The sequence below is a fragment of the Chenopodium album genome, chromosome 17 (assembly GCF_948465745.1).
Source record: "Chenopodium album chromosome 17, dcCheAlbu1.1, whole genome shotgun sequence".
NCBI lineage: Eukaryota > Viridiplantae > Streptophyta > Magnoliopsida > Caryophyllales > Amaranthaceae > Chenopodium > Chenopodium album.
This window is the reverse complement of record NC_137850.1, coordinates 9,027,785-9,046,946: the sequence shown is the minus strand read 5'-3', so window position 1 is coordinate 9,046,946 and position 19,162 is coordinate 9,027,785. Positions and strand designations below refer to the sequence as shown.

The window sequence follows — 19,162 nt, the reverse complement described above, 5'->3', positions numbered from 1 at the left end:
TGTTGTTAATCTTTGTTGACTATGCTGTACTATCTAAGGTTAAAAGTGTAATTTTTTAGGTGAAAATAAGGTAAAGTAGGAATTAATGCGTTATATTATTTCTATTATTTTGATAAGAATTGATGAGCAAAAAGGGTAAATTTAATCTAAGGGTAATGATTGGATAGCTATTGTAAGATTGACATTATGTGGACCAAGTAATTGCTAAAAATTAATTGTCAAAATTGTGAATTAGCTTTGGTTACATATACTTCCTCCGTTTCTTTTTAGTTAACACGTTTCTTTAGTCTCGTTTGCCAATTCACAACTTCAACCATTCATATCTTTAATTACCGATGAGCAAAAATTATAAAAAATTGATATTTTGTAAATATATATCGTGACGAATCTAACAAGATCCCACATGACTATTTTTCATTACGTATAAAGCACAAAACACAGTCAAAGGAGAAAGTGTGAATGCTAAAGTCAAAATGTATCAACTAAAAAAAAACAGAGGTAGTATATATTTAAGGCTTGACAGAATAGTAATAGATATGTGTAATTGACTAATTGTGTACCTATAATATTATTAAAACTCAATGGGACAACATACTACCGGCATGTGTCACCATTCCTTTCATATGACTTAGCCCACATGAGCAATATGTATCACCTTACGTGTCATCATTCATTACCCTAAAACTCTTTAAACATTTATACTTGATTTCCCCATAATATGTATCTCCTAAATAATTATAGCACATTAAGACATTTTGTTGATTCCTTGGATGCTAATTTCCTAGAATCCTAGATTCAATACCAACCAAGCAATTATACAAAATACTCCGTAATAGTTACATAAATTATTATTTTATTATTATTATTGTATTCTTAGAGCAACTCCAATGGTTGTAGCTAGGGACTTGCTTGCAATTTTAAATAGTCTCTAGCTACTAGCTTGACCATTGGAGCAAAAATATGTAATTAGCTCAGTCAAGCAAATTAGCTTTGCCAAGCTAATTTGCTTGAAAAAAAACTTGCCAAAAAGAAAATGCTAATAGTCAATTAGTAATTAAGATAAAAATAATAAATTGATAATTTAGATAGTAAGCTAATAGCTAGCCATTGGAGATCAAACTAGCTACAAACATAATTAGCTTAAAAGCTTATGTGGCATGATAAGCTAATTTGACAATTAGCTTGTCATTGGAGTTGCTCTTATTCACTTACAAATATTGGTGAACACTACCCTTTTAAATTTAGTTTTTTCAAATATACAAATATATAGTGATCCGGGACATCATACAGGCCAATAACTAGTTAGGTAATTAAAAAGTTTTAGAAAATAAATCAGAGAGTATGTTGATGAGACTTACTATACCCACATTGCACAATAATCATCAACACATTCATCTACAATTCCAGTTAAATCATCAGCAAGCAAAGCAACTACTTTAACTGAGGTCCAACCTAACATAGCATAACCTAATTTCGACCAAATACATAATAATCTCAAATGCTTTGGTGGACAAATAATTCAACTAAAACATCCCTCTCTTCATCATCTTCAGTTACATGTTTTATCTTCTCAGCATCCCCAACCAAGTCCATCCAATCAAGTCCATTCCATATGAAGCGCAACCAGAAGCAAGTAACCATAATCTTAGTTTCTTTACACGAAGTGATAAATCGGGTAAAGCAACCCCGCAGATACGAAAGGCAAAGCAATACTTATTATACAAAACTTTGCTTCAGTGAGTGAAACCTACCCTTGAATTTCAAATGAACTAGAGATAGCCCGAGGAGTCTTCACGAACAAAGCAAGAAACATCGATAAACAATTTAAAAGGGAAAAAAAAAAAAGTTGGAAACGTAGGTAATATTCAATTATCATCATTAAACTTAATCATACCCTTCAAATACTCTCAAATTTTTTTCTTGATATTCAATATTCAAAAAAAATTGGAAAATATTTGAAGGGCATGATTAAGTTTAACGATGAATATTATCCCACCAGCTAAAAGAATAAAAGGGAATCGGTTACCTATTCCAATATTTTACGAGAAGAGGTACCCAGGAAGAATTGTTTAGTCTCCTCCCTGTCTTCTTGCTGAAAACCAAATACAAAAAACTCCTCAGACATCCTTATCCTACTAAAACACAAAATTCCAAATTATCATGTTAAGAAAATCAAAACTCAACTCACCTAAAAAGTAGCTAAAAAAAACAGGTTGACATCAACTACAACACTTCCAGTATCAATTACAATTTACAGAGTATGAAAGAGTAGTAACTGATATAACAAGGCAGCAGTAATGATAATATTTCAAGGGCTATTTAAAATGACAAACTATTGACATGGTTATTGTAGGTATCCCAAATATTTTAGATATAGAATTTGAGGGCAAAGTTTTTGACATCAAAGCTCTAAATAGAGATTTAGTTCATTGGTAAGCTGGAGATTAACCCCAAAATTTGGGATTTATGGTTATCTCTATGTATGCAAAAAATAGTCCAATCTCCCTCAATTTAGTTCTATGGTAAGCTGCAAAAATATAAGATTTATATCTAGTAATTACAAAAATATTTATTAATTCCATAGGTTGTACTTCAACGTGATCAAGCTGCTTACCATGAAGTAGAGCTTAAATCGTTTCAAAGTGATCTCTACGTCCCAATGTATTAATATTGCTTACTTCCCTCCTTGCCTGTCCTTCACTCTCTCACCTATTATGGTTGTGAGAAAATTAAAAGGCTCCTATAAGATTTATGTCTCTCTTCCTCATTTACATTCTAAAATGGTCTCTTAAGGTACTCCCCAATTCTTCCTCGACTCCTAGTCTTTTTCTTACCTCATATTCTCTCCCTCTCCCTCTTCTCTCCCTTCTTTCACTCTTTTATTATGGTCTTGATAACACAATTTTCCTTGCTCCCCCACCCCTCCTCGCTCCTTTCTACTTTCCCCCCTCTCATCTATCTAATAAATGTGTAATTAAGATATTCTCTTATAGCAATTTATATTTTTGTCATGTCATTTAAAAGATATTATGTTCTATAACAGTATCATGAAAAAAGCTTTAATTTTCATGCCTCTTCTCCGTAGTTCTTTCTATATCATCTTAGCCTTCCCCTACAATGAGAGCCGGAAGAACAAGTAATGCACAATGGAAGCAACATACTTCAGTTGAATATGAACTTACCAAAGCCCACATACTGAAAACTTTTTGTTTGCAGTCCTCCTTAGCAGCAACAGGTAGATCAAGCTCGTCTTCTCGCCTAAATGGGTCATAAATCTTTGAGAGAACCTCAGCGGCCCGGGGCTTATCTTTCTGCAAAATAGCAAATATTGATCTCACTTGATATTTCTCAAAGTTATTAAAGAAAGAATGGCTATAAATGATTTGAATAGGCTTCTGACCTTCATATGTAGCCATCAGGGGGATTCTGGCAAATGAAGCATAAAGAGAAACTGCAAAACAACAGGGACTCTTGATACTCCAAGCAGCCAACGCCAAGTTCCAGGCACCTGCTCAACAAACACATTACAAAAAAATGTAGGAATTAGTCCTATATATATTAAACCAAAATTCAACAATGCAGCCTCCATTTATTTTTTTAAACAAGAGGCTCAGATCCACATTTCATCAAACAATCCGGTGGAGAAATTTGAGGTGGTAAAATCAACTATGGCAGCAATCAATCAAATTAGTAAAAATAATGAAATTCCAACCGAACCAAACCACAAAATAAAAATAATACTTCGTATAAAATAAACCAACAATTAATCTTTCTACAAAGTCAAATGGATAAAATTACCCAAAACCTCAAAAAATTCTCCAAACCCAGATTAAACACTTTGAATGGTGTACACTCATCACATTCTTTAATGGCCGGTGATTTTTGTGGTTAGAAGATCAATGAGCATGCAGTCAGCAAAGTTACACAGTCTCAGCTCACAGAGACAGATAAAGCAGCTAAGGTTCTGGCATCTAATGGTTTGAGGACTGTTTTAATAGGTTCTAGATAAATCAACGGCGAAAGACAACCACTGTAACCAATAGTCATCTAAGAAGAGGGGAAAAAGGGTCCTCGGGAAACTCCCATGACCTCTCCCTGCCTCATTCTTGGTATTAATCAACGATAAACCCTAGATTATGAAACTGATATTCGTTGATTAAGAAAAACATTTCACCTCAGAAGCTCCTTCAATAGAGGAGAGAAAGCTCACAAAGTCATAAGCCATTTCAATGGAGAATTAAGAGTACGCTTCAATGAAGGAGAGACTGAGAGATAGGGCACAATACCATATTCATTCACCTTATCCTCTCATACATCATTATTGCATTATATCAAACAAATTTTATAAATTACCTTGGGTGCTCAATTATCCAAATAAAAAATCATCAGAAAAATATTCATCTTAGGAATTTGCGATTTTTTTAGCATGCAGATCATCAGTCACATCCAAGAAAATAGTTGAAATTCCAATCTTTTGAGCTACCCTTACAGATTTAATAACATTGACAACACTAAAAATTTAATTATTATAGCTCGTAAATGAATATTATCAGCCATGTTGTCACCATGTACAGAAATTGTTAAGTCAAGGTAAAGCTAATTTCAGTTACCAGTTGATAAAGTATGAATAATCATTTTCCCAATTTCTCACTAATACTCGCATCAAAACAGAGAAACTAAAATCAAATTTAAACATGGATAATCAAAAAATCCAAAAGGATATTCAGCTATCTGAGTATAGTATCCACATTTAGATCAAAGTGCACAACTAAATTTGATTTTTTTACCCCTCTAAATGGAAATCCAACAATACCTATCTACACATTTTTAGTCTAATTGCATAGATAAACAAAACTCGAATACCAAAATTCAATTTCACCACAATAAACACCAAAAAAATAAACATGAGAAATAGAAACATCAATAAACAAAGAAAGATACCAGCCTAAGAATAAAAGGATACCGAAAACTGAATGCCTAGGAGAATTGTGAAACTCACTTAATGCTGCCCTTTCGCTGGCCGTTAATCTTTTCACTTCAGTTTCCAACCTTTCCAATTTCCATTTCAGTTCCCATTCAAGTTTTCCATCTTCCCCTGTTACTCACTTCACAGACAAAGCAAAAATCAAAGGAAAAACAGTCAAAATGGGGTTTTACATGAGAACAAATTTTAGCAAAATAAGCAATAACCCGTAAATCAGAAAAAAGACCCAGAAATATGTGATCTAAGAGAGAGAAAGAGGGATACCATTAAGGCCAATAGAAGTGTGAGTAATGTCGATAAGTTTTTACAGACTTTGATATTCTTACAGACAGCTTCTTCGACCCCACTGAGATTGCAATGGCCTTACTTAAGCATCGATTGTATACCAACGACTATTAATTAAACAAAATAATCACAAATTAAAGAGGAATAAACAAAGTGTATAGAAGAGTGATTACCATTAGAATTTTCGATTCAATTTCAACCTTGAAGGACTTGTGGCTACATCACCTCCAATGAAACTTGGCAATCTAATTAAAAAAAATTATAAATTTTTTAATATAAAAAAAATAAAATAAAATAAAAAAACCAAGATGACCAAAATTTAAACCAGATAATCGAGTTTGAACCCAGCTACAATTTAAGTTTTAAAACAAAAAAACTTAGGCATTTAGGGTTCGATTAAAAACTGTATGAAATCTATGATCAATGTGTTTTGCTGACCCAATTTCATGCTTTGTAATTTGTATAGAGTAAATATTACAAACCTCAATTGCTCAACCTTTTTCTTGGTCAAATTCTCTCCTGTTCTTGCTAGCCCTCTCCACTGACACGTACTCCTAAATTCTTCCAAGTTCTTCACGGTAATGACTCCTCCTATGAATTGTTCCCCACAATTAGTAATAAGAATCCTAACCATGAGTAATCGAGAGCTCTTCTCCGAAAGTGACTATAACTAAGGTGGATATAACTAAGACATCATTAAAACACAATCCTATGAAAATTCGAAATCTAATTCCTATGAAGGTGAATATAACTAATACATAAGCACATATACATTTACACTACAAGCCTTTCCTATAACTAACTCATCATATACAAACAAATTTATAATCAACACCCAATTCAAAATAAAAGCCCAGATACTAAATTCATCAAAGTTCAGATTTCATTTTTACCTCAATTAATCAAACAAATAGTTGTTCAATTCTAACAAAAAAATACTTTTGCAATGACAAAAATTATTACCTTACTATGAACATATACTTAAGCCGCTGTAATTCTATCATAAGCTTGAAAACCCGCAATTTAGAAAAGAGAGAGAAAGAAGTTACCTGAGAGTTGCAATCATCGCGATCAAAGGAGAGGAAATGATGGGAATCGGCTGGAAGCTTAGTAAAAATTGACAATTGTCATTGACGGAGTTCCTTCGAAACCTAATTCTGCAAAATAATCAAATTTCACATTAACGTGATTCCATTTTCTTTTCCACTTAAATGAGATAACTCCTTCCAAAAGGTGGCACGATTGACACATAAAATAGTTTAATAACCACTACTTAAATGATTATAACCAATAGTTTAATAGTATCCTTTAGAATTATCCTAAATTGAGTACACAAATTAAATTTTGATAAACCGATACTTCTTGTAAAGTCCTTCGTCCAAATGACTGGAATTACCATATATAACAGCTCAAATAATCTCCTCAGACCCCATAATAATAGCTCAAATCTAGTAATCTACTCATCATAATGCACGAGGAAAAACCACAGCTCGAGATCTTTACTATACCAACATCCAAGGTTTCGGCACAAAGTCACCACAAACCAAACAAATACTGCTCACCGATCATATCAACTCAACTTTATGGCTCATCATATATACCTATTATGCAAGTATTCACCCATTTACTCGAGATTCAACATTATTCCAAACAACTCAGTAGTCCTTCATCAATCTTCCAAAATCAAAATACCAATCTACATCTATTTCCACAACAAGAACTCAAATTGAACAAAAACAATTCTGAAATTGGTCAAAATGACTCATTTAAACTCAGCAACATTGTCCCAATTCACAATAAAATCTTCAGAAAATCATCAAAAATTGGAACCATCCAAATTATATAAATAAGAAAAAAAAATTATATATATAAACCTTCTCTATCTCTCTCCTCCTGTTCATTTTCCCCAATTTTTATTTTATTTTTACTATGCTCATTGCTCATAAAATTAACTCATAATTGCTCATGTTTGTGTAAAACTTGTTGCCTCTACAACAACTAAAAGGAATAACAATTAAAATGGCTAATAAGACTGTAAGGTTTATTTCTAAGATTGTCTATAATCTAGTTCCCTTCATTGCAAACATAAGATAATAGAAAGAAAAGGAAAAAAAATCACAGAAAATAGTAAGTAATAGATCCCTTAGAGCAAGGAGAAAAAAAAGCAAAGAATACTGCCAGTCGTATACCTTGGAAGACTCTAACGCAAAATTCATCTTATTCCACATGTCTGACAGCTCTTCATTGGCTTCACTTACTCGTCTATAATGATACACACATAAACACCTTTGTCTTCTACCTTGACGATTTCTTTCTCTTTAACTTTAGTTGTTTTGACAGGTTTGACATCCACGTGATTGTCAACCTGCTATCACAATAGTTCCCGTCAAAACAAGGGAAGCAGATTTGATAATTTAGCAATAACCAGGAAACATAATGGCTAGGATTGAATCATAAACAAGCAGCATCAGTTAGCACTGACTATTGAACATGCCCAGGTCGTCACAAATAAGAAAAGGCCATATTTAGTGACTTGAGACACATTAAGAATGAGGAGGACAAAGTTTTTGACATCAAATTTCTATAGAAGCTAATACTATTCTTAGTTTTGTAGTTGTATACTTGTGAAATGATGATGAAGAGTGTAAGGTAGCTAAAATACAAAAAAAATTGCATTTTCAGTAACATTAATCTGTAACAAAAAAAAAAAACTTGAATTTCATACGGTAAAATAAAATCAACAAATTTATAAACATAGAAATTCGAAAACTGAAATTAGATGTAGCAAAAATTGATCTACTACTATTTAGGCTATTTGACAATAAACAGATTTTCTCAAGAGCGATCCAATATCTAAAACAGATTGTTAAATCCTCTCAAATTCAGCATGAAACATACTCTCTAGCATGAACCAATAATATACACACTTGCACTCCCCCAAGTTGGACAACTCTCTAGATTGAAATTACACAAACTAAAACGTTTAAAACATAAACAAATTGTTTTTGAAACATCACAAACTTAAACTCCCAATCAGAAACCAACTTCGAAATTGCAAATTAGTTGAAATCTCCCAAATTGAGGAAAATTTAGATTGAAAAATGCCCTATCAACAAACACAATTGCTCTCCCCCAATCAAGGCAATTCTAAATTGATACTTTCAATTAAAAGCCACATATAAAGTACAATTTGAGCTCAAATTTTCCAAACTTAATCCTACTTTCCTACCTTTGTAAACCCAAACCATCATTCTAATTTGTTCTTATTTTCAACCAATGATCCAAATTATACAACCCAAATCAAGTTTTTATCTATTTTCTCCCAAAATCCCAGTACCTAAAATTTAAAAGAAAAAGGGGTATGAGTTCTCCAAATTCTTAAAAACAAATAAACATTTAGAAAAACATAAAAATTAAAAGATACCTAACTAAAATTCACATGAAAAGTACAAATCAAACTCAAATTTTCCAAACTTAAATCTACTTTTCTACCTTTGCAAACCCAAATCATCATTCTCATTGTAAATCATACATTTTTTATTGAACCAAAACCAAAAATTGCTCTTATTTTCAAGATGATCCAAATTATACAACCCTAATTGAGTTTCTTTCCATTTTACCCCGAAATCCCAAAATCTAAAATTAAAGTAAAAAGGGTATAATTTCTCCAAATTGGAAACCAACATATTGACAGGTCATCTTTGTAAGCAAAGAAACCCATGGACAAAAACAAATAGCCGTATGTCATTCCCAACTGCACCAAAATGTTGTACGAATCAGTATAGCAATTAATTTTCGATCTTCAAATCCACGTTCTAAGGTCATTAAGTACTATCCTCAATAATCCTAAGTAGCCTGAAATTCTTTGACTCCATCGCGCAAACATTAATTACTATCCTCAACTAAGTAGCCCTCGTGTCTTAGCAACAAGGATCAACCATCCACCTTAAAATCAACAATGGTTCCCCTCCACAGTGTTACACCCGAACCAGTGAACCACGCCCCACCACATAATAAGAGTGCTTCCATCCTTGTTAACCCCCACTTAAATCAACATAAATGTACAAAACCTCAAAACTGAAATTCCATGCAATTGGGCTACAATTAACAACAACAAAATTTACCCATCAAATTCTTTGTTTCTTTTTCAGGGTGTCAGTGCTCCATTATTCCACTTCCCAATTATATAGTCTTAAAAACACTATTAATTAGATTATACAGGAATTTTAAACACTAAGTGAATTTAAACCCTAAATTGTCAAATTAATACTTGAGGATCATAAACAAGTAACGCTACCTGGAAGAAGAAGCTGATTCAATGGAGGAAAGCTCAGATTTATGTTCAATGCCGACCGAAATCCTCAGCCGCCATAGAAGCAACATAACTCAAGAACACCCAACGGAAGAAAAAATTGAGAATCTGGAGAATAGAAAAAACAAAAAAAAAAAAAAAAAAAATTGAGGAATCTGACAAAACAAAATCTCTTTGGAAATGGAGATGGTAAACTCAGAGTATAGCTTCAATGGTGGAGATGGAGAAATACAGAGAGCAGGAGGAGAGTGATAGCAAAGTTTTATTTTTCCTTTTTATCATCATGAATAAATGGAAGAGCTTGAAATTGGGAAAGAAATGACAGAGAAATAGTGGAAAATGAATGGAAGGGAGGAAAAAGGGGTTGTTATTTAACGCCCACAAATTACTCAAAACGCCCGCAAAATTACAAAATAATTACGATATTAACCTTGACTCTATTTCTTACCCTCTTCAACTCTATTTGTTATCTTCCATCCCTTTCATAACTCTAACTCTCAAAACCGAGCTAAAGTAAACTCTACCACCACCGAACACCGCCACGGTTACCAGCATCAACACCACCGCCAGCACCACCAACACCCAACACCACTACCACCACTATCACCACCACCACCACCACCGCCACCACCACCAGCACCACCACTATCGCCACCCGGTTACATGTCGGAGGCGGAAAGCAGGGTGTCCACCCCGCCGGACCCACTTGGGGAGGTAAATTTTTAATTTTTCTCGCCGAAAATGTACAAAACCGCCGGAAAAAACCGGTTTGACCATGGTCAAAACGCCCAGGAAAAGCGATTTGACCATGGTCAAACCGCCTAGGACAACCGGTTTACCGTGGTCAAACCGCTTTTTCTGGGCGTTTTGACCATGGTCAAACCGCTTTTTCTGGGCGTTTTGACCATGGTCAAACCGCTTTTCCTGGGCGTTTTGACCATGGTCAAACCGGTTTTCTAGGGCGGTTTTGTATTTTTTTTTTTTAAAAACTCTTTGCTTTAATTACTATTATTATTATTATTATTATTTCTATTATTATTATTATTACTATTATTATTATTATTACTATTATTATTATTATTTCTAATATTTTTATTATTATTATTTCTATTATTATTGTTATTATTTCTACTACTATTATTGTTATTTTTATGATAAGTAGAATTAAGTTGTGATCATTGTTGTGATTATTATGTTTTTTATTTCCATTATTATCATGGTTATTATGCTAAATTTCATGTTATTTCTTTGTTTAGGCGTCATTGCCGGATTATGGGGGTGATGGAGTTGACTACAGTGCAGTCTTTATAACGTCAACGATGTTCCCAACTTTTGAAGAGGCCTTTGAATGGGCTCAAAACATCTGTATTGGTTGCGGCTTTTTCCTTACAAAGTCTTCGTATAAGACACAACGAGATGGTCGGCCGGTCAAGTATCTGAAGTGCGATCGTGCCCATAGAAATACAGCCGAAGACAGGGATATGGAGAATGCTGTACGAAAAAACACAAAAAGAAAGGGTATCAAATGTCCTTTTCGGATCAAGATCACATGTGTGGTAGATGATCTTGGGTGGCAAATAATTCCTGTATCTGGTTTGCATGGCATGCACAACCACCCTATGATGGTTTATCGAGAGGGTCATAGACAAGTGAGTGGTTTAAGTCCGGCTGCGAAGCAATTGGTTCGACAAATGAGTTCAGCATGTGCAAAACCTAGTAACATAATGGCAGCTGTGAAAGATGCGTATCCCAATGAGAACCCTAACATGAGGCACATCTATAATTTCAGAAGTCGTTTAAGGGTTGATGATAGTGAAGGGAGAGATGTCGTAAACCAGTTTCTTCACTTGGCTAACGAGCACAAGTACGTTAGTTGGGTAGCTGCTGACCCCGACACACGTGTTGTCACCCATGCCTTTATGGCACATCCAGAGATGGCGAATATGTTGCGGACTTATCCACATGTCATAGGGATGGATTCCACATACAAGACAAACAGGTACAACATGGCGTTCTTCGAGATTGTTGGGGTCACACCGACAAACCAAAACTTTTTGATCGGGTATGCTTTAATGAAGACAGAGTCTTATGAGAGTTACAAGTGGGTGTTGGAGAAATTGAAGCTGTATATGGGTTTTGAAGTGACTCCTACTGCGATTCTAACTGATCGAGAGTTGGGACTGTTGAAGGCGGTGAAAGAGGTATTCCCAGACACAGCTCACTTGTTATGTAGATGGCATATCAACAAAGATGTGTTGGCCAAGGTATATCATTTGTGTAAGAAAGATATGGTGTTAGCTGAGAAATTTAGAAATGGGAGGTGGTCAAAACTCATGAATGCAACAACTGAGGCTGAGTATGAATTTGAGTTGCGTCAAATGAGGGATACTTGGGGAAGATCATGGCGTACCGTTGTGGATTATGTGAAAAAAACTTGGCTTGTACACAAGGAGAAGTTTATCTTGGCATGGACGAATCAGGTGTTGCACTTTGGCAACGTGAACACGTGTAGGGTGGAGAGCCAACATTCTGTGCTTAAACAATGGCTCGGTAGTTCCAGAGGGTCGTTGGATTCAATATTCAGTCGTGTGCACCGCGCCACAGAGGGTCTGCTTATTGGAATTCGTCATCATTTGGAGGACTCCAGACGACGAATTGGAGTGGAGTATAGGGGCATGCCGTTGCACAATCTCAGTGGCCATATGTCCTTCCACGGTCTCAAAATTCTGAAGCATGAGGTGACCAGGATGAGAGAGTTATCTGATGATGTGTACGAGCGATGTGGTTGTGCGTTGTTGATGACACACGGCCTACCATGTGCTTGTACCATATATACCTCGATTCAGGGTGGCACGGGTTTATATTTGGATCAGGTCCATCCTTTTTGGAAGACTCTCGTCATTGGGGATGGTGTAGGCATTCATACTTTTGCTGATGAGTCGGAACAGGACACTGCACAATTTAGATCCCTAGTTGATGAGGTTCTACAACGCGACCCCGGTTTTGTGCGGAGTGTGAACCGAGTGTTGTTTGCGGAGCTTCACCCTGAAGAAGGAGATTACGAAGAACCTGAGATAAACGAGACAACCAGGGGTCGACCACAAGGCCAGCAGTGGTCTTCGTCTACTAGACGGGATGCAAGTGGGTTCGAGCACATTCCGAGCAGTCGTAGTCGTGGTCGTGGTCGTGGGCGAAGTCGTGGTAGAAGCAGGGGTCGTTCTACATCCAGCTCCGGTCGTGGAATATCAAATGAATCTGTAAACATGAGGACGCCACCTGGTATAAATTGTTATTATTATTAATATTTTTGTACATTACGTAATGAATGGCGAATTGTAATTAATGCGTTGATGATGTATTTACAGGTAATCAGATGAACATCGACGAGTTTTTGTACGTCGATTGGTTTCCAAATGTCATGTTGCCGTATTTGGAAGGATGGGTAGACCCTATCGGTGATGGCAACTGCGGATTTCGTTGTGTTGCAGAATTCTTTTGGGGTAACCAGGAGGAATGGATATTGGCCAGGACTGTGATTGCGAATGAGATAACCAGGCATCCTAACGTCTACTCTCACATTTACGGTGATCAATTGGAAAATGAGGTTCGTCGTATCACGTGGACTGGTGGTAGGTGCACAGGCGACCATTGGATGGCAGTGTTTCAAGACTTGTTCCCGATCGCAAATCTGTTCAACGCTGTCATTATGCTATTCGGTACAGGCATTGATGGTGTAGGTGTGTATCCATGCATCACTGTGTTACCGTGGAGTGCCCCGTCCACTTCCACGGGCCCGAGTAGGGAGCTTGCACTACTAACGGTGGGGAACTATCACTACGTGCGGTTGCAAATGTCTCCTAATTTCCCTGTTCCCCCAATAGCCGGATTTTGGTATGACGTTCGTGAATTTAGCGTCCAAGATTGGGACCAACGATATGCAAGTAGGATAGCAACATGGCATAATATTAATAGAAATTCTACTTGTAATTAAAAACGCAATTTAAATTCCAGTTTTAATTAGTTTTTAATTACAATTTTAGTTATAATTAAAAATTACATTAAATTCTATTACATTCTCATCATTGCATCCCACGCCGCAATAAGCTCCTGGGCCTCAACCACTGTTGGGGTGACCTCACCGCCCGTGTCTGCAATGAATCGCCGAATCACATGCATGGAACGACCCATCCACTGCAAAATACAAAGCAAATAATCATAACGTATAATATTTTGTACAATAATAAAATAATACAATGATGCACTTCATAAAATACTTACGTAATCAGTGTTCGTCCTCTCTGGAACTGCCGGAGGGGCTAGTTCCGCAGTATCGCAGATAAGCCGAGGATGGGAGTACGTAAAAAACCATGGCAAATAGTCAGGTGAGCATGTGGGAATCTCATCTAGTAGAGGTGGATGGACATGCAAGCCGAGACAGCAGCTCCCAGGACCGAACTTCTTCCATAAGACCTGACCCCGAAAAGTGACGCTGTACGACCGGACATTAGCAGGTCTATACGCCTCGTCAGGGACAAAACCAGGGAGCGGTATCCCCTGCACGTGACCAAGTTGCCGTAAGACCCTGTCTGGGATATACGGCTCGACGATGTCCCGACACTGTATACAGCCCATGTAAGTGGTCCTCGGGACGTCCTGCGCAGGGGTGAGAGAGTAGGGCCGCCAGTTAACCTGCATATGCAATAACAATAAGAATGTTACGTTACATGACAACACGTTAAACAATATTACACATTTAATAAAACAATAACCATACCTCAGCATCAGTCATCTGATCAAGTCGGGCCCGAAATGATGCGAGTCGGTGCTCATCCCTGGACTGTGCTCTAGTATCCCACATCGAGGCACGAGCCTCACCAGGCTGTACCACCAAAGCTCCCTGACATGGCCGAAAGGATGGGAAGTACTCATATATCCATGCCTGGAGAAGCGTGAGACAACCACCAATGGCCTTACACTCAACACGGGAGGCGATACCCAACTGACGATAAAGGAAAGCAAGTGCAGCTGACCCCCAAGAGTAACGGTCAAGATCGTCAGTAGACTTCTTCAACTCCAAAATGCAGGAGGGAAGAAGGCGGTTACCACTCTTGTCAACGAATAAGGTGCTACCGAAGAGTGTAACAAAGAAAGCCATGAACTGAACGTCGGGAACCCGATCCAGCAACTTGCACCGCTCATAAATGGTAGTCACCGCAACAGCACCGTTTTCCCAAACTGCTCTTGGTTTCACCAACAGCTCATCCCTACTCAACCCCAGCAACTCCTGAAAATCAGCCTGGAGAGACGCACTGTCGCTGACCATGTCCACCAAGTCCCCGTCAACGGGGATCCCAAGAATGTAAGCGACGTCGTGTAGCATGATGGTCATCTCACCAAAAGGGAGGTGAAAAGTGTTCGTATCCGGCTGCCACCGTTCAACGAACGCAGAGATCAGAGGCCAATCAATGTGGGAATGCATGATAGACGGCAAGTGTCGTAGTCCAGTGACACTAACGCGCTCACGTAAATCAGCACTCAACTCTGTCTCCCACTCCTGCAGCGACTTGCACCACTGAATCCTACTGTGGCACCTCAACGGCTCACGATCCTGTCCGACCCAAATACGTGACGCAATATGAGCCGCGTAGCTGGGAATAAGACTCCCATCAACTGGACCCCCCGGCATCGCCTCCTGAACAAGCCAAGTAGTATCCGCGTCTCGAGCAGCACGAGACCTACGAGTACGGCCAGTGCTCGTACTCGCACTACTAGAAGCCACAAACCTCCCTCCTCTACCTTGCATGACGAAAACCCCTGATGGCGCCTCCTCGTGCTCGCCTCCTGCGGAAGTCGAGGCATCCTCCATGTAGTCATGATCAGGATCATAATCGTACATGTCATCATCCGCCGCTCGAGAAGCTGCCCTCTCCCTCCGAACAGAAGCATCAACACCTCGAGATCGTGTATGTCGAGGACCTGATCCTTCGACATGTGTGAACTCGATGTTTAACCTCCTTATGTTTCGTGGCTGTCATTTAATTAATAAATGTAATTGGTATACGATTCAATAAATTTAATATATATAGAAATATAAATGCAATTACTTTTTTTTATCTAATTTCCTAAATATAATGCTATTAATATATAAACTAAAATTTACCAAATATATTAATTAAACTCAACGTAAAATATAAAACTATACTAGTTGATTATCTAAACATACACCTAATTATTTTAAAATTCAAATACACAAATACATTATTTTATTTCTAAACATAAATTTAATAAAGCTACACATATAAAAAAACAAACATATACAATATCATTTTTTTCCTAAACATATAATTAATAAAGCTAAACATATACGAACATATTATTTAATTTCTTATACATAAAACGTGAACTTAAATTAAACAAATATATATAATTAATATTTTTTTAAATTATACATAAAATAAATATTTTTTTTTTACTAAACAAATATTAAAATTAATCTAAACAATTAATAAACAAATATATTATTAGTATAAATTTAAATTAAAAAAAAATAATAATTTAAATTCCAGTGCTCAAACCGCTCAAGATATCCGGTTTGACCATGATCAAACCGCCCAGTGAAAACGGTTGACCGTGGCCAAACCGGATATCCTGGGCGGTTTGACCATGGTCAAAACGCCCATGAAATCCGTTTCGACCACGGTCAAACCGCCCAGGGAATCCGGTTTGGCCACGGTCAACCGTTTTCACTGGGCGGTTTGACCATGGTCAAACCGGATATCTTGAGCGGTTTGACCATGGGTAAACCGCCTATTTTGGGCGATTCGGTCAAGCGTTAAAAAAAACCGAACCTGCTCCTCCGGCACGCCGTCTTCCTCCCTCGACCGTCCGACGTTCTTCGTCCTCGGCATCTTGGCGGTTCTCCGGTGGTGTTTTTGGGTGCTTGTGGTGGTGGTGGTAAGGGGGTTGGGTGTTGGTGAAAGTGGTGGTGGTTTTTTGTTTTTTTGGTTTGAAGGGAGTTGAAGAGAATGGTTTAGGGTAGAGTGGTTCAAGGGTAGAGTGGTAATTTCGTTGTAATTTTGCGGGCGTTTTGAGTAATTTGCGGGCGTCAAATAGCAGTTCACGAGGAGAAAATGGGAGAAAGTATAATTTGGTGACTCAACAAATTAAACGAAATAGCACCCAAATGTAAGAAATCCAAACTCTCCAAATTTTGCCAACCTTATGAACAGTGAATTTCATTGATTAGTTTCATGTTTGACCACCTCTCACTTTTTAATGGGTAGGGATTGGTTATTTTACAAAAGTTAAAAAATCTTTTAAAAAAAAAAAAAAAATACACACTATTTTGATGTGAATTCTAATCAATAAATAAACAACTATTTTTATCAGGGAAAATATATGTATGAATACTTTCTTGAAGTGATGAAAGTAAGTCGCAAATTATGTTAAAACTTTTTATTATAGTCATAAATTTTTGAATGGAAAAGTATATCAAATCTTATTTATTTCAAGTAATTATCTTTGTTATTAAGATATATAAAAAAAAAAAAAATTATTTTTGTATAAGATTATTTTATTATTTTATACCATAATTGATTTTTTTTTCAAAAGAATAATAAATACTAAGGGCACACCAGAAGATTGACACGTATCATTACTGGTTTGTCTTTTAGTATATAGTTGATGATTTGATTTTCTTTTATTTACAAAGGCAGAAAACATATAAAGGACAAGAAAAAACTAAACAGAAAAAGTAATTGGATTAGTACGACAATCATTAGCAATCAGGTGTGCTTGCTAAACCTTGTCCCGGTCTACCTTGAGGACATTACAGAGCTGAAAATGAGATCCAAGTTGACGAATCTCTTGTAATGTCCAATGCATGGTCACATTGGTATTGGTTGGTCGTCGAAGAAGAGTAACCAGGACCTTCGAATCTGTGTAAACTAAAACACTCATAAGGCTATGACAAAGAGCCCACTTTAAAGCCAAAACACAAGCTATCGCTTCTGTCATAAGTGATGCGTCAGTAATCCCAAAATTCCCTCCGACCTTCATCTCGTTTGTGTTTGTGAAGGTAGTCGTCCATCCAATTCCATACTGGCCCATCTCCTTATTCCAAGACCCATCAATGGCAACGATGCAATCTAAGTGGCCCAAAGAATCCTCTGTCGCATGGCCAAGCCTAGCCTATAAGAACCCTGGTGGATAAAGGCATTTATCATCATAAACCTGAAGGAATCCTAGACAGCGAAGGTCGGGTTTAAGGTAGTCCTGGAGACTCTTCCATGCTTCCTCCAGATTTAACCCCAGTTGTTCCCTAAAAGACCTGTTGGTTCCTAGTTACCCATAAAGCTCACAGAGTGGCAACAAAGTGTTACCCGAACTATGGACACCTTCATGACTATAAAAAAGCAGGATAAGCTTTTGTACTCATTCCTGAATCGAAATAAATGTAGAGTAATTGTAGACAAAAGTTGCACTAGCTAAATCCCATGCATACTTAGCCAAAGAACATGACTGAAAAAGATGTATAGCATCTTCCCGATCACCACTGTCACAAAGTTGACACATAGTATCTAAATCCATACCTCGGGCTTCAAGGTTAGCTGTCACTAGTATACCATTGTGGCCCAATTTCCAATAAAATATGCCACTTAGGGGGAAGTTGGAGGTGCCAAATAAGTTTGAAAAAATCAAGGCTTTCCTTCCGATGGGGAGGTTCTGAAAAGTCAGTAAGGAAAGCATACCCTGTTTTGACCGTATAAATACCTGTAGTAGTAGCTGGCTAATACAAGAAATCTGCCTCCTTAGTAGACGGCAACTCCAACTTCAAGATCTCTTGGGCACTTTCCCACTCAAAACGCTGACGAACAATTGCAGCATTCCAAGTCCTAGTATGTTGATTAATGAAGTCGCTCACTTTCCAAGACATGCTTGCCACTAAGTTCTAGTTTAAACACACAACTGGAATCTTTGAATTAACCCATTTAGTACTACAAGTAAGCAAATTTCATCTTGACCCTATTTTCAAAGCAAAGTCCTGTCTGAATTTAAGCATAACATTAACCAAACTTCGTCTAGCCTAGGATACTTTACCTGAGAAACCCCTAAAAACACTGTCAGGGCACAAAAAACACGATTGCCTGTCATTGAAAACTCGAGCAACTAGCAATTGAGGATGAACATGCATCCTCTGAACTTGCTTGAAAAGTAAGGCATCATTCATAACAGAATCTGACTGAATGCCTAGCCCCCCCATTCCTTTTGGTCATTGGATAACTTCTCGTTTCACCCATTGTGTACTACAAGCTCCCTGTTTGGCCCACCAAAACTGCATGATCAATGAGTCAATCTTATTAGTGACTACCAAAGGTAACTTAAAAGACTTCATAACGTGGGAGGAAATCCTAAGAAGAACCGTATTGATCAAGATGAGTTTAGCTGCCTCCAAAAGTCTGCAAGTAGACCAAGCCAAGACTTTCTCCTTTACCTTCTCAACCAAATAGGCAAAGTGGGCCGACTTCTTCCTTGTAATATCAAAAGGGACCCCTAAATGAATCCCCATGTGAGACACTGGA

At 37.2% G+C, this 19,162-nt stretch overlaps 1 protein-coding gene and 3 long non-coding RNA genes across 8 annotated transcripts; 1 reads left to right on the top strand and 3 right to left on the bottom strand.

Annotated features, from left to right (window-relative positions):
* Positions 1 to 1,210: 1,210 nt before the first annotated feature.
* LOC145587556 (uncharacterized) lies at positions 1,211 to 9,917 on the bottom strand. 5 transcript variants are annotated; one of them, XR_014101303.1, is made up of 11 exons: positions 9,567 to 9,917; positions 7,459 to 7,637; positions 6,319 to 6,426; positions 5,752 to 5,860; positions 5,443 to 5,514; positions 5,249 to 5,330; positions 5,000 to 5,105; positions 3,401 to 3,508; positions 3,183 to 3,311; positions 2,027 to 2,092; positions 1,211 to 1,789 (listed from the first exon to the last, which is right to left on the bottom strand). It is a non-coding gene; the product is annotated as an uncharacterized LOC145587556 (long non-coding RNA). The 5 variants fall into 5 exon arrangements; XR_014101306.1 differs by having other exon boundaries at positions 5,249 to 5,376; positions 5,470 to 5,514; positions 7,459 to 7,634; XR_014101304.1 differs by having other exon boundaries at positions 5,249 to 5,346; positions 7,459 to 7,634; positions 9,567 to 9,916.
* A 1,528-nt stretch (positions 9,918 to 11,445) lies between these two features.
* Positions 11,446 to 13,582, top strand: LOC145587554 (uncharacterized). Its single transcript, XM_081644284.1, has 2 exons — positions 11,446 to 12,860; positions 12,947 to 13,582. The coding sequence occupies exons 1-2, from the start codon at positions 11,501 to 11,503 to the stop codon at positions 13,570 to 13,572; spliced, it is 1,986 nt and encodes a 661-aa protein (XP_081500410.1). The 5' UTR covers positions 11,446 to 11,500; the 3' UTR covers positions 13,573 to 13,582.
* LOC145587555 (uncharacterized) lies at positions 13,524 to 14,121 on the bottom strand. Its single transcript, XR_014101301.1, has 2 exons — positions 13,860 to 14,121; positions 13,524 to 13,772 (listed from the first exon to the last, which is right to left on the bottom strand). It is a non-coding gene; the product is annotated as an uncharacterized LOC145587555 (long non-coding RNA).
* A 58-nt stretch (positions 14,122 to 14,179) lies between these two features.
* On the bottom strand, positions 14,180 to 16,691 carry LOC145587553 (uncharacterized). Its single transcript, XR_014101300.1, has 3 exons — positions 16,430 to 16,691; positions 14,356 to 14,478; positions 14,180 to 14,270 (listed from the first exon to the last, which is right to left on the bottom strand). It is a non-coding gene; the product is annotated as an uncharacterized LOC145587553 (long non-coding RNA).
* Between the last annotated feature and the right edge of the window lie 2,471 nt (positions 16,692 to 19,162).